This window comes from Centropristis striata, chromosome 15 (genome assembly GCF_030273125.1).
Source record: "Centropristis striata isolate RG_2023a ecotype Rhode Island chromosome 15, C.striata_1.0, whole genome shotgun sequence".
NCBI classification, from domain to species: domain Eukaryota; kingdom Metazoa; phylum Chordata; class Actinopteri; order Perciformes; family Serranidae; genus Centropristis; species Centropristis striata.
Genome location: NC_081531.1, coordinates 859,907 through 872,698, shown reverse-complemented (window position 1 = coordinate 872,698; position 12,792 = coordinate 859,907). Strand labels below are relative to the sequence as shown.

The following is a 12,792-nucleotide window of genomic DNA, read 5'->3' as shown; positions in this document are numbered from 1 at the left end:
TAGTTTTTTTACACATCTATTTGTTTTTCATGAATCTGTATTTGTATCTTTATTTTGAAACTTTGAGTCAAATGTGTATTTTGTAAATTTGAAATAGTGCACTTGTTTTTCTACTAAATTATATTTTTTTGGATCATTTAATATTTTTCTCACACATATCAAACATTTTAAAGCTCGTACATTTTGAACAACAATACAAGTCTCATCATTTTATTCAGATTCAGATTTACTTCACCCACGTGAATCAAATCCTACTTAAAGAGCAACACTGCATATTCTTAATTTCATTTTTAATGAAGTTAACGTTTTGTTCATATTTATTTATAAAGCACTAGGATTTGTGCCTTGGCTGGGACAACTGGGTGGGAAAGTGAGCCTCTCCACTGACAGCAAAGATTGAAAACGAGGATCGGTCTGATGGTCTGGTCTCTGATTCCATAGATGAGAGAACTCAGACATCTTGGAAAGAGGATAATACACACATAAAGAAATATTTGTATTTGGAAAAGTGTTATCATGTCATGTAAGACTTTATAGATAGCCATAAGCAGTGGGTTATGTATTGTTGAAGACAGACTGAGGCCCAGCTGCACCAGATGTAACAGCAGTGTGTTACGAGCCTTTTGGGTTGAAGCTTTGTTTGTGGAAGCTGACCTGGCTGCTATTATCACACCAATATAGGAAGAAGTGACTATCACACCAGCTGAAACAAACAGAGAATAAGTGAAGGCTTTATCATAAACACCAGACATTGGGCCAAGCAACATAGTTTCTAAGGCACAAAAGTATCTCATCTGCAGGCTCTCTAGGTCTTCAAATGGAAAATCTAATAGTAAAATAACTGTTGTGAGAACATTTAGTGAACTGATGGTCCAAACCACAAAGATAGCTAAGTCTGTGTTTCTGATGGTGATGATGGTAGAGTGCCTCAGTGGGTAGCACACAGCCACAAATCTCTCCAGAGACATCACCACCAGTGTGAGAGGAGAGATTACATTTGTGAGATTGGCAAGCATAACGAAAACACCACATACAGGATATGTCAACCATATTCTACAAGCAGCCAGTAGGTATAATAACTGACCCAGAGCCATCTGTACAGTGTCTGCAAAAAGGAGGTTAAACAGAAGAACATAACGTGAAGTCTCAACAAACACAGTTTTACTCCTCAAGGTGAATAACATGGTCCCATTAATGAAGAGAAACACACAGCATGGTACTGTAGTTACAAAGGAAAACAACACCAATGCAAGTAACCCCTGATACTGCATTCCAACAGTGCTGTTGGTCTGACTCTGATTTTCATATGACATCCGACAGAAGCATTAAATGCATCAAAAATATTCACCTGTTAATGTCACTGGAGCATGAAAGCACAGTTTATTTTGTTCAATTTGTGTTCCGATAAGATTTAAGATCCATCGTCCCATCCATCTGAAAAGTTACCAAGTTAGTTCAAAAACATAATACAAAAACGGTTATTTTGTGCACACAGGCTATCAGTTAGAGGCAGTGTCTGTTTAAATGCAGGCAGCGCTTGTCTGCAGGTTTATGAGCTCAGTCATAACACCCGGTTCATGTGACACCATCACATTCAAGATTGATTAACTTATCAGTTGCTGATGTAATGTAACTCCTCCTCTAACTCTTCCCTGATACTATTGTGTTCTGTAAAACGTAATAAAATATAGCCAATCTACCTAAATCAGTCTCATAAAGACTAAAGACTCATAAAAACTATCAATTTGGAATACTGATTAATAATTATGAATATAATTATAATCAAATTACAATATTTATATTTAGAAGTGGTTGAAGCAATTTGGAATTATTTCTCATAGGAGATGTTGACATATTGTTCACAGTGTTCAACAATAGATAGACAGCATTTGTGTTCAAAAACATATTTATTCTTAATAAACAACTTGCACTTATTGTAAGTCGCTTTGGACAAAAGCGTCTGCTAAATGACATGTAATGTAATGTAATGTAAAAGCAAATTAAAGCCCACATCTAAGGAATATAGAAGTCTACATGGTCTTATCTAAGATTATCTACAGTGTAGGTTTACAGAAGATTAGATCTTATCTAAGCCCAGTTACATTACTTACAGTTCAGTTGAGAAGGGGATAAATCCTTTTCGGTGGAGGGCATGGAAGAAGTTTGATTTCATGCTGAGTTTCAATAATTTGCCGTCTTGCAAATTAAGTTTCTGGCTCGTCCTTGTTTGTTGAGGAAGTCTTTCTGGAATTTGTAATGAACTTTGCCTTCATTAAGGCAAACTTCATGAAAGTTAGAGTTGTAGGAGGCTTTGTGAAGAGGAAGATATCTGCAGAGGGTCTCACCCTGAGATGCAGAGGATCTCAGAAGGTGCTGAAGGGGAGGGGGCTGGTGAATCCAGGCTTCTGGGTCCCCTCCTGAAGGAAATGGAGGTGTTGCTGCTCCAGGTAGCAGTGGAGAAAGAGAGAGATCAGAGGTGTGGATCTGGTCTTTTCAGTGGACCACCTGCAGTGTTAAAGGTCCCTTCACCAATGAGGTGGCCTGTAGGTGCCGTCATAAATGCAAGGTATGCTGGGAGCAAGGGTCTCTCTGTTCCTTGTCAGATGCCCAAAATGGAGGGGAGGTGCAATTTTGGGAGTTGGATGAGAATGCTGTTGCAAATGAATCCACATCAGTTCAAGTCCACAAATGAACCCAAGATTCACGTGTGGCAAGATCCCAACAGTGGCATGGCAGATGCACTGCTCAAGAAAGGAAGGCTCTCCAGCGTGTGATTAATTACTGCACAATTCATCTCTGGAGCAGCCTTCCCATCACTACCGGACATCTACACAACCAGGGTGATAAGGAGTGTGAAATTAAGGACTCTCCATGTTTTTCACTTGCATATGACAATAAGTCTAAAGGTCTGCTCTACACCCCCTGCACCAAACTGTAAACTTTTGGTGCTCTTGCCTTCAGTGCCGCAGCCCTCACCCTTTGGAACTCTCTCCTGGCCAAAATCCCCAATGCTGCATCCTTGGACACCTCCAAAAAATTCCTCAAGCACCATGTGTTCTCCAAGGCCTTTGGCCTCAGCTAAGCCTCTCAACCCTTTCATCACTGCCCACTTTCTACCTTTCAGTTGTGCTTAATGTAAAGCATCCTTGGGTTTCTTGAAAGGTGCTATATACATTTAAGTCATTATTATTATTATTGTTATAAATGTCCTATGTTTGTTTACGTTGTTGCACTAAAAGCAGTTTAGGTAGTTTCATTCTGGCACCTTAGTGGGCAGCTTGGGGTCCTTCAAACTTATTGCCATTTTGTTCAGGCACTGATATGGGCAGCTATGGGTCCTAAAAGTTATAACGAGAGCTGAGTTTCCGCGAATGGGAGCTGAGTTTACCACGGATGGGAGCAGAGTTTACTGCGAACATTTCAGAGAAATCTTTAAACATCTTTTAAGTTGACTCTGATGCGTTCATGAAGAAGTAAGTGTATTGTTTGCTTGCAGGATATGTGAGTGTTTGATTCACTATGAATATTTCATGTTGTTTAGTTGTCTGTTTTTGTGACAGAAAGTACTATATAGCACTATACTCCTTCATATTACACAGCTAATGCTAAATAGCAAGATGAGTGCTCTAATTATGAAATTTTTCCCTAATTTCGTGTCTCCTGTTTATTATTATTCACAGAAATATCATACACTGTCAACCCATAATGTTGAGATGCTACTCCTCATTCATTATTCCTCATGCATCCTGCTGTTGCTGTAATGCCAGTACAAATGGAGAAAAGGAGTTGAATTGTGTGTCTGTATTTACTCTCTGACTGGAGTATCTGAGTGGATGAGGTGTCCCAGCACTTTTTCAAATAACAACACAGAAGTCAATCTTCAATAATACTAATAATACTACTAATAATAATAACAATAATAATCATCATCATCATCATCATTATTATTATTATTATTATTATTATTATTATTATTATTATTATTATTATTATTATTATTATTAATGGGGAATTGGGCCTCCAATATGCTGCTCCACATCTGTGGAATACTCTTTTCCCACCACCTGAGTGCACTCTTTAATCTTTAAAAAAAGATTTGAAAGCATTTCTCTTCACAAAAGCTTACCCCTCATTACCCCCTGACAGAGTGGAGCACTTTGAGATTTGTTTCAAATGTAAAGTGCATTGTGAATAAAATGTTTTATCACTTCACTAGCCATTGACCATCTCTGTTATGTGATGGTGTTTTCTCCCATATGGTATTGGTGGACTTGACCTGATGTTACTTTCCTGCCACTAAGAGTACCCATCTTCTTAGTTCATTCTCCTGGCTTCTACTTCTTTAAACATGTCTGGTATGGACAGCTTGTTGTATTTGCTGGGTGCCCCATTCTTTCTTGCCTTTCTGTAACTTTTCTTAGCCTTGAGCCGTCTCTTTTACGGAGGGTATTTCAAGCTTTTATCTTGTACTCAAGCATCTCTAGGAAAAAAATCCAATAACAACAAAAATATAGCAATGTTGTTGTTTAACTCATCCATTCATCCAAGTGATGCAATATGAAATGAAAAATAAATTACGGTCAGAAATGATTGGCAACAGTTACTAAAGTATGATTTAAGTAACCAGATTTATCCAAGTTTACAACTTTAAATATGTGACACCCTTATTTGGATTTTCATCTTTTGGTCAGTATTTTAGTAGTTTTCCACAATGATATAGCAAGTTTGCAGATTATACAATCACATATTTGAAAAAAGGTTATTTTGGATATTCTGTTCAAATAGTTTACATTATTAACATACACTCATGCAGTATGAGTTCAGGACATCGCTGAGGAAATTCCCCAATTAGATCTAGTTTTTTACACATTTATATTTTTTCAGGAATCTGTAATTGTATCTTTACTTTGAATTTTTGAGAGAAATATGTCTTTTGTTAATTCCAAACAGTATATCTGTTTTTCTACTACACAACACTTTCTTGGATCTTTTCATATTTTCCTCACACTTTATTAAATATTTATAGTTCATACTGGACAATAATACAAGTCTCATCATTTTTTCCATGTTCATCCTGTGGCTTTTGTGAAACTTTCCCTCCTCACTAGTGGCTGCTATGTTACTGCTGATCTGTGAATTAAAGATTAACTTCACACATGTTGCAAAAGAAGAAATATACAATATGCATCAAATCCTCCTTAAAGAGCAACACTGCATATTCTTAATTAAAGGTTTCATAAGATTAACATTTTGTTCATATTTATTTATAAAGCACTAGGATTTTTGCCTTGGCTGGGACAACTGGGTGGGAAAGTGAGCCTCTCCACTGACAGCAAAGATTGAAAACGAGGATCGGTCTGATGGTCTGGTCTCTGATTCCATAGATGAGAGAACTCAGACATCTTGGAAAGATGATAATACACACATAAAGAAATATTTGTATTCGTAAAAGTGTTATCATGTCATGTAAGACTTTATAGATAGCCATAAGCAGTGGGTTGTATATGGTTGAAGACAGACTGAGGCCCAGCTGCACCAGATGTAACAGCAGTGTGTTACGAGCCTTTTGGGTTGAAGCTTTGTTTGTGGAAGCTGACCTGGCTGCTATTATCACACCAATATAGGAAGAAGTGACTATCACACCAGCTGAAACAAACAGAGAATAAGTGAAGGCTTTATCATAAACACCAGACATTGGGCCAAGCAACATAGTTTCTAAGGCACAAAAGTATCTCATCTGCAGGCTCTCTAGGTCTTCAAATGGAAAATCTAATAGTAAAATAACTGTTGTGAGAACATTTAGTGAACTGATGGTCCTAATCACAAAGATAGATAATTTTGTGTTTCTGATGGTGATGATGGTAGAGTGCCTCAGTGGGTAGCACACAGCCACAAATCTCTCCAGAGACATCACCACCAGTGTGAGAGGAGAGATAAAATTTGTGAGATTGGCAAGCATAACGAAAACACCACATACAGGATATGTCAACCATATTCTACAAGCAGCCAGTAGGTATAATAACTGACCCAGAGCCATCTGTACAGTGTCTGCAAAAAGGAGGTTAAACAGAAGAACATAACGTGAAGTCTCACGAAACACAGTTTTACTCTTCAAGGTGAATAACATGGTCCCATTAATGAAGAGAAACACACAGCATGGTACTGTAGCTACAAAGGAAAACAACACTAATGCAAGTAACCCCTCATACTGCATTCCAACAGTGCTGTTGGTCTGACTCTGATTTTCATATGACATCCGACAGAAGCATTACATAATACAACAATATTAGCCTGTAAATGTCACTGGAGCATGAAAGCACAGTTTATTTTGTTCAATTTGTGTTCCGATAAGATTTAAGATCCATCGTCCCATCCATCTGAAAAGTTGCCAAGTTAGTTCAAAAGCATAATACAAAAACGGTTATTTTGTGCACACAGGCTATCAGTTAGAGGCAGTGTCTGTTTAAATGCAGGCAGCGCTTGTCTGCAGGGTTATGAGCTCAGTCATAACACCCGGTTCATGTGACACCATCACATTCAAGATTGATTAACTTATCAGTTGCTGATGTAATGTAACTCCTCCTCTAACTCTTCCCTGATACTATTGTGTTCTGCAAAACATAATAAAACATAGCCAATCTACCTAAATCAGTCTCATAAAGACTAAAGACTCATAAAAACTATCAATTTGGAATACTGATTAATAATTATGAATATAATTATAATCAAATTACAATATTTATATTTAGAAGTGGTTGAAGGAATTTGGAATTATTTCTCATAGGAGATGTTGACATATTGTTCACAGTGTACAACAATAGATAGACAGCATTTGTGTTCAAAAACATATTTATTCTTAATAAACAACTAAAAGCAAATTAAAGCCCACATCTAAGGAATATAGAAGTCTACATGGTCTTATCTAAGATTATCTACAGTGTAGGTTTACAGAAGATTAGATCTTATCTAAGCCCAGTTACATTACTTACAGTTCAGTTGAGAAGGGGATAAATCCTTTTCGGTGGAGGGCATGGAAGAAGTTTGATTTCAGGCTGAGTTTCAATAATTTGCCGTCTTGCAAATTAAGTTTCTGGCTCGTCCTTGTTTGTTGAGGAAGTCTTTCTGGAATTTGTAATGAACTTTGCGTTCATTAATCCAATCCAATCCAATCCAATCCACTTTATTTATATAGCACATTTTTAGCAAACACAAGGTTTCCAAAGTGCTGCACAAACAATAAATACATAACACAATACAAAGAGATGTAGTAAACAATAGAACAGGAAGATGCAATAAGATAAAATAAATTAAAAATGGGATAAAAATAAATAAAATAAAATGTAAAATGTACAGCCCGCACAAAATAAAATATGCATGAATACAATAAAAACAAAAAGATCATAAAATCATAAAATCAACATAAAATCAACATAAAATCAACACTCTACGTGGTGTTAAAAGCCAACGAGAAGAGGTGGGTTTTAAGAAGAGATTTAAAATGAGACAGTGAGGAGGCCTGTCTGATGTGCAGCGGCAATTCATTCCACAGTTTTGGAGCTGCGATGGCAAAAGCTGGTTCCCCTCTGAGCTTCAGCCGAGCTCTTGGCACTCTCAGGAGAAGCTGGTCAGCTGACCTGAGAGAGCGGGTAGGAGAGTAGGGGTGCAGCAGCTCAGAGAGGTAAGGAGGAGCAAGACCATTTAAAGCTTTAAAAGCAAATAAAATAATTTTAAAATGAATCCTAAAATGAACGGGCAGCCAGTGCAGTGAAGCTAAAACAGGTGAAATGTGCTCATACTTTCTTGTGCCAGTTAAAAGACGTGCAGCAGCATTTTGGACCAGTTGAAGGCGGGCAATGGAGGACCCACTAACCCCCATATAAAGTGCGTTACAGTAATCCAGCCGAGTGGTCACGAAGGCATGGATTACTGTCTCAAAGTGCTGTGTTTGCAGGAGTGGTTTTATTTTTGCCAGCTGCCGTAGCTGGAAGAAACTGGACTTCACCACAGCTTTGATCTGGCTGTCAAATTTAAGATCAGCGTCCACTTTAACCCCCAAATTACTCACAATTGGCTTGTGATGTTGTGCCAAAGAACCCAGATCAACCAGGGGGGGGGTTACAGAAGAGCCACCAAAGACCATGACTTCTGTCTTTTTTTCATTAAAACTCAGGAAGTTTGAGGACATCCAGGCTTTGATGTCATGTAGGCACCTTAGGAGTGAGTCAATACAGTACGAGTCATCTTTTTTGAGGGGGACATAGATTTGACTGTCATCTGCATAACAATGAAAAGAAATTCCGTGTTTTCTGAGGATGGACCCAAGTGGCAGTAGATACAGGGAAAAAAGAAGCGGGCCAAGCACAGAGCCCTGCGGGACCCCACATGAGAGAGGAGCAGTGGAGGACACAGAGTCACCGAGGCTGACACAGAAAGTCCGATGTGACAGGTAGGACCTGAACCATTCCAGTGCTGTGCCACTGATGCCCACCCACTGCTCCAAACGAGTAATCAGGATTTCATGGTCCACTGTATCAAAAGCAGCAGACAAATCTAAAAGCACCAGGACAACACAATGACCAGAGTCAGTAGCTAAAAAGATGTCATTAAAAACTCTTAAAAGCGCTGATTCTGTGCTGTGCAATGTTTTAAAACCGGATTGGAAGATCTCAAGAATATTTTTTGCATTTAAAAAATCCATGAGCTGTGAATAAACTATCTTCTCTAAAATTTTAGAGATGAAAGGCAGTTTAGAGATGGGTCTGAAATTTGCCAAGACAGTAGGATCCAGCCCAGGTTTTTTTAACAGAGGCTGCACCGCAGCATGTTTAAAATTTAAAGGGACTACTCCAGAGGACAGACTGCTATTAATTACTGTGAGACAGGATGGGCCAACAGTGGGAAAAACCTTCTTAAACAATCGGGGCGGGACAGTGTCACCCGGCGAACCCGAGGGCTTCAAATGACACACAATCTCCTGCACAAAAGGCAAGGTCACAGGCTCAAAGGTGTCAAAAACAGCAGAGCAGGGTACAAACACTGAAGGATCAGAAGCAGGAGGTGAAATAAGTGCTCTGGTAGAGGCAACCTTATTAGTGAAGTACTGAAGAAAGTTCTCACACAGAGCAGGAGAGGCATCAAATCCAGTAGGTGGTGCATTAAGAGCAGAGTTAATTACTTTAAACAACACACGAGGTTTATGACGGTTCACCACAACAATATCAGCAAAATATTTTCTTTTTGCCTCTCTTACAGTGGATTGGAAATGACGCCAGCAATCCCTCAATATCTGAAAAGACACTTGTAGTTTGTCCTTTTTCCATTTTCGTTCCGCTCTTCGACACTCCTGTCTGGCCATGCGGGTAGTTTCATTTAGCCAAGGCTCTGATTTAGTTCTCTGTTGCCTGGTCTTCAAAGGAGCAGCAGTGTCTATAGCAGTTTGACAGGTGTCCAGGAACCAAGAGTTGAGAGACTCTGTGTCGTCACACACAGACTGAGGAGTCATGCAGCTCTGACTGAAGACTGCAGAGAAGTGAGCAGCAGTGGAAGAGTTAATGACTCGACATCTGCGAGCAGCAGCGCGAGGTTTAAAAGTGTTACGGCAAACAGCAGCTTCAAAAAGTACAGGCATGTGATCCGAGAAAACAGCATCACAGACCTCCAGGTTAAGAACAGGCAAACCATGAGTTAAAACCAGATCAAGTGTGTGACCACGTTCATGTGTAGGCCCCAGTACACACTGCGTGAGATTAAAAGAGTCAATGATGTTTAAAAAGTCACTCGCCAAGGGGTTTTCAGGGCAACACACATGAATGTTAAAATCTCCAGCAATAAGGACACGGTCATATTTTGGCATGGTATCTGCCAAAAACACAGAAAACTCTGTTAAAAAGTCTCTGTTATATTTGGGGGGCCGATAGACCACCGCACACAGCACCGTGTGCGGACGCCCCAGCTCAGACAAGCTGAGTTCAAAGCTGGTGAATGTGGATGACGGCGATAACTGTTTACATTTAAAGTCACTCTTAAAAACAGTCGCAATTCCTCCACCTCGGCCAGACGTTCGAGGAGAGTTAAAAAAGGAGCAGTCAACAGGTAAAAGTTCTGAAAAGACACCGGACTCACCAACACTCAGCCAGGTCTCGGTAATAAACAGGAAATCCAATTCCCGCGACATGAAGTAATCCTTAAGGATGAATGATTTGTTCCCAAGCGATCTGGCGTTTACCAAGCCAAACCGGGCAGGAGCCGGCGGGTCAGGGCGAGCAGCTGACAGGGAGACCCGACACAGAGGCCGCAGGTTCCCCAGATTCACTCCGCGCCGGCGGGGACAAGGAGAGCAGGGTCCGCGGGGCTGGAACATCCAATCCGAACCCGCCACCGGTACCAACCAGGCAGCGACAGGGTCCAGCGAACGTCGGGAGATACAAAGTCGAGGTCCCGCTCCATATCCACCTCGATCAGGACGCACCAACCCGGCCCTCAGCCTCACCAGACAGCCACTCCGCTTACCTCGACGGCGGTGACGTTTACGCCGCGGAGGTAGCACAGGAGTGCGGCAGAGGTATGACGGGATGTTTAGTAGGAAGGGAGACGTTTTTTGTCCGTTATACTCAAAGTTGATGAGTTGTTTGTTGGATATTCTCAGGTCTAGCAGTGTTTGGCGATCATACACCAGCAGAGAGTTGACAGTATGCGAAACAAGTGATACAAGCAGTAGAAACACACACAATAGTCGGAGCATCTGACGGCTCGCCACACACACTGGCGCCATCTTGACACACTAATAAGAAATCACATTAAGGCAAACTTCATGAAAGTTAGAGTTGTAGGAGGCTTTGTGAAGAGGAAGATATCTGCAGAGGGTCTCACCCTGAGATACAGAGGATCTCAGAAGGTACTGAAGGGGAGGGGGCTGGTGAATCCAGGCTTCTGGGTCCCCTCCTGAAGGAAATGGAGGTTTTGCTGCTCCGGGGAGCAGTGGAGAATGAGAGAAATCAGAGGTGTGGATCTGGTCTTTTCAGTGGACCACCTGCAGTATTAAAGGTCCCTTCACCAATGAGGTGGCCTGTAGGTGCCGTCATAAATTCAAGGTATGCTGGGAGCAAGGGTCTCTCTGTTCCTTGTCAGATTCCCAAAATGGAGGGGAGGTGCAATTTTGGGAGTTGGATGAGAATGCTGTTGCAATTTAATCCAAATCAGTTCAAGTCCACAAATGAACCCAAGATTCACGTGTGGCAAGATCCCAACAGTGGCATGGCAGATGCACTGCTCAAGAAAGGAAGGCTCTCCAGCGTGTGATTAATTACTGCACAATTCATCTCTGGAGCAGCCTTCCCATCACTACCGGACATCTACACAACCAGGGTGATAAGGAGTGTGAAATTAAGGACTCTCCATGTTTTTCACTTGCATATGACAATAAGTCTAAAGGTCTGCTCTACACCCCTGCACCAAACTGTAAACTTTTGGTGCTCTTGCCTTCAGTGCCGCAGCCCTCACCCTTTGGAACTCTCTCCTGGCCAAAATCCCCAATGCTGCATCCTTGGACACCTCCAAAAAATTCCTCAAGCACCATGTGTTCACCAAGGCCTTTGGCCTCAGCTAAGCCTCTCAACCCTTTCATCACTGCCCACTTTCTACCTTTCAGTTGTGCTTAATGTAAAGCATCCTTGAGTTTCTTGAAAGGCGCTATATACATTTAAGTCATTATTATTATTATTGTTATAAATTTCCTATGTTTGTTTACATTGTTGCACTAAAAGCAGTTTAGGTAGTTTCGTTCTGGCACCTTAGTGGGCAGCTTGGGGTCCTTCAAACTTATTGGCATTTTGTTCAGGCACTGATATGGGCAGCTATGGGTCCTAAAAGTTATAACGAGAGCTGAGTTTCCGCAAATGGGAGCTGAGTTTACCACGGATGGGAGCAGAGTTTACTGCGAACATTTCAGAGAAATCTTTAAACATCTTTTAAGTTGACTCTGATGCGTTCATGAAGAAGTAAGTGTATTGTTTGCTTGCAGGATATGTGAGTGTTTGATTCACTATGAATATCTCATGTTGTTTAGTTGTCTGTTTATGTGACAGAAAGTATTATATAGTACTATACTCCTTCATATTACACAGCTAATGCTAAATAGCAAGATGAGTGCTCTAATTATGATTTTTTTTCCTAATTTCGTGTCTCCAGTTTATTATTATTCACAGAAATACCATACACTGTCAACCCATAATGTTGAGATGCTACTCCTCATTCATTATTCCTCATGCATCCTGCTGTTGCTGTAATGCCAGTACAAATGGAGAAAAGGAGTTGAATTGTGTGTCTGTATTTACTCTCTGACTGGAGTATCTGAGTGGATGAGGTGTCCCAGCACTTTTTCAAATAACAACACAGAAGTCAATCTTCAATACTACTACTACTACTACTACTACTAATAATAATAATAATAATAACAATAACAATAACAATAACAATAATAATCATTATTATTATTGTTATTGTTATTATTATTAATGGGGAATTTGGCCTCCAATATGCTGCTCCACATCTGTGGAATACTCTTTTCCCACCACCTGAGTGCACTCTTTAATCTTTAAAAAAAGATTTGAAAGCATTTCTCTTCACAAAAGCTTACCCCTCATTACCCCCTGACAGAGTGGAGCACTTTGAGATTTGTTTCAAATGTAAAGTTCATTATGAATAAAATGTTTTATCACTTCACTAGCCATTGACCATCTCGGTTATGTGATGGTGTTTTCTCCCATATGGTCTTGGTGGACTTGACCTGATGTT

At 40.3% G+C, this 12,792-nt stretch overlaps 1 protein-coding gene and 1 pseudogene across 1 annotated transcript; both read right to left on the bottom strand.

The window, feature by feature from the left end:
- Window positions 1–317: 317 nt before the first annotated feature.
- On the bottom strand, window positions 318–1,313 carry LOC131986905 (odorant receptor 131-2-like). The gene has a single exon (XM_059352046.1). It carries the CDS (start codon window positions 1,311–1,313, stop codon window positions 318–320), a length of 996 nt encoding a protein of 331 aa, XP_059208029.1.
- Window positions 1,314–5,394: 4,081 nt separating this feature from the next.
- Window positions 5,395–6,256, bottom strand: LOC131987056 (odorant receptor 131-2-like; annotated as a pseudogene).
- Between the last annotated feature and the right edge of the window lie 6,536 nt (window positions 6,257–12,792).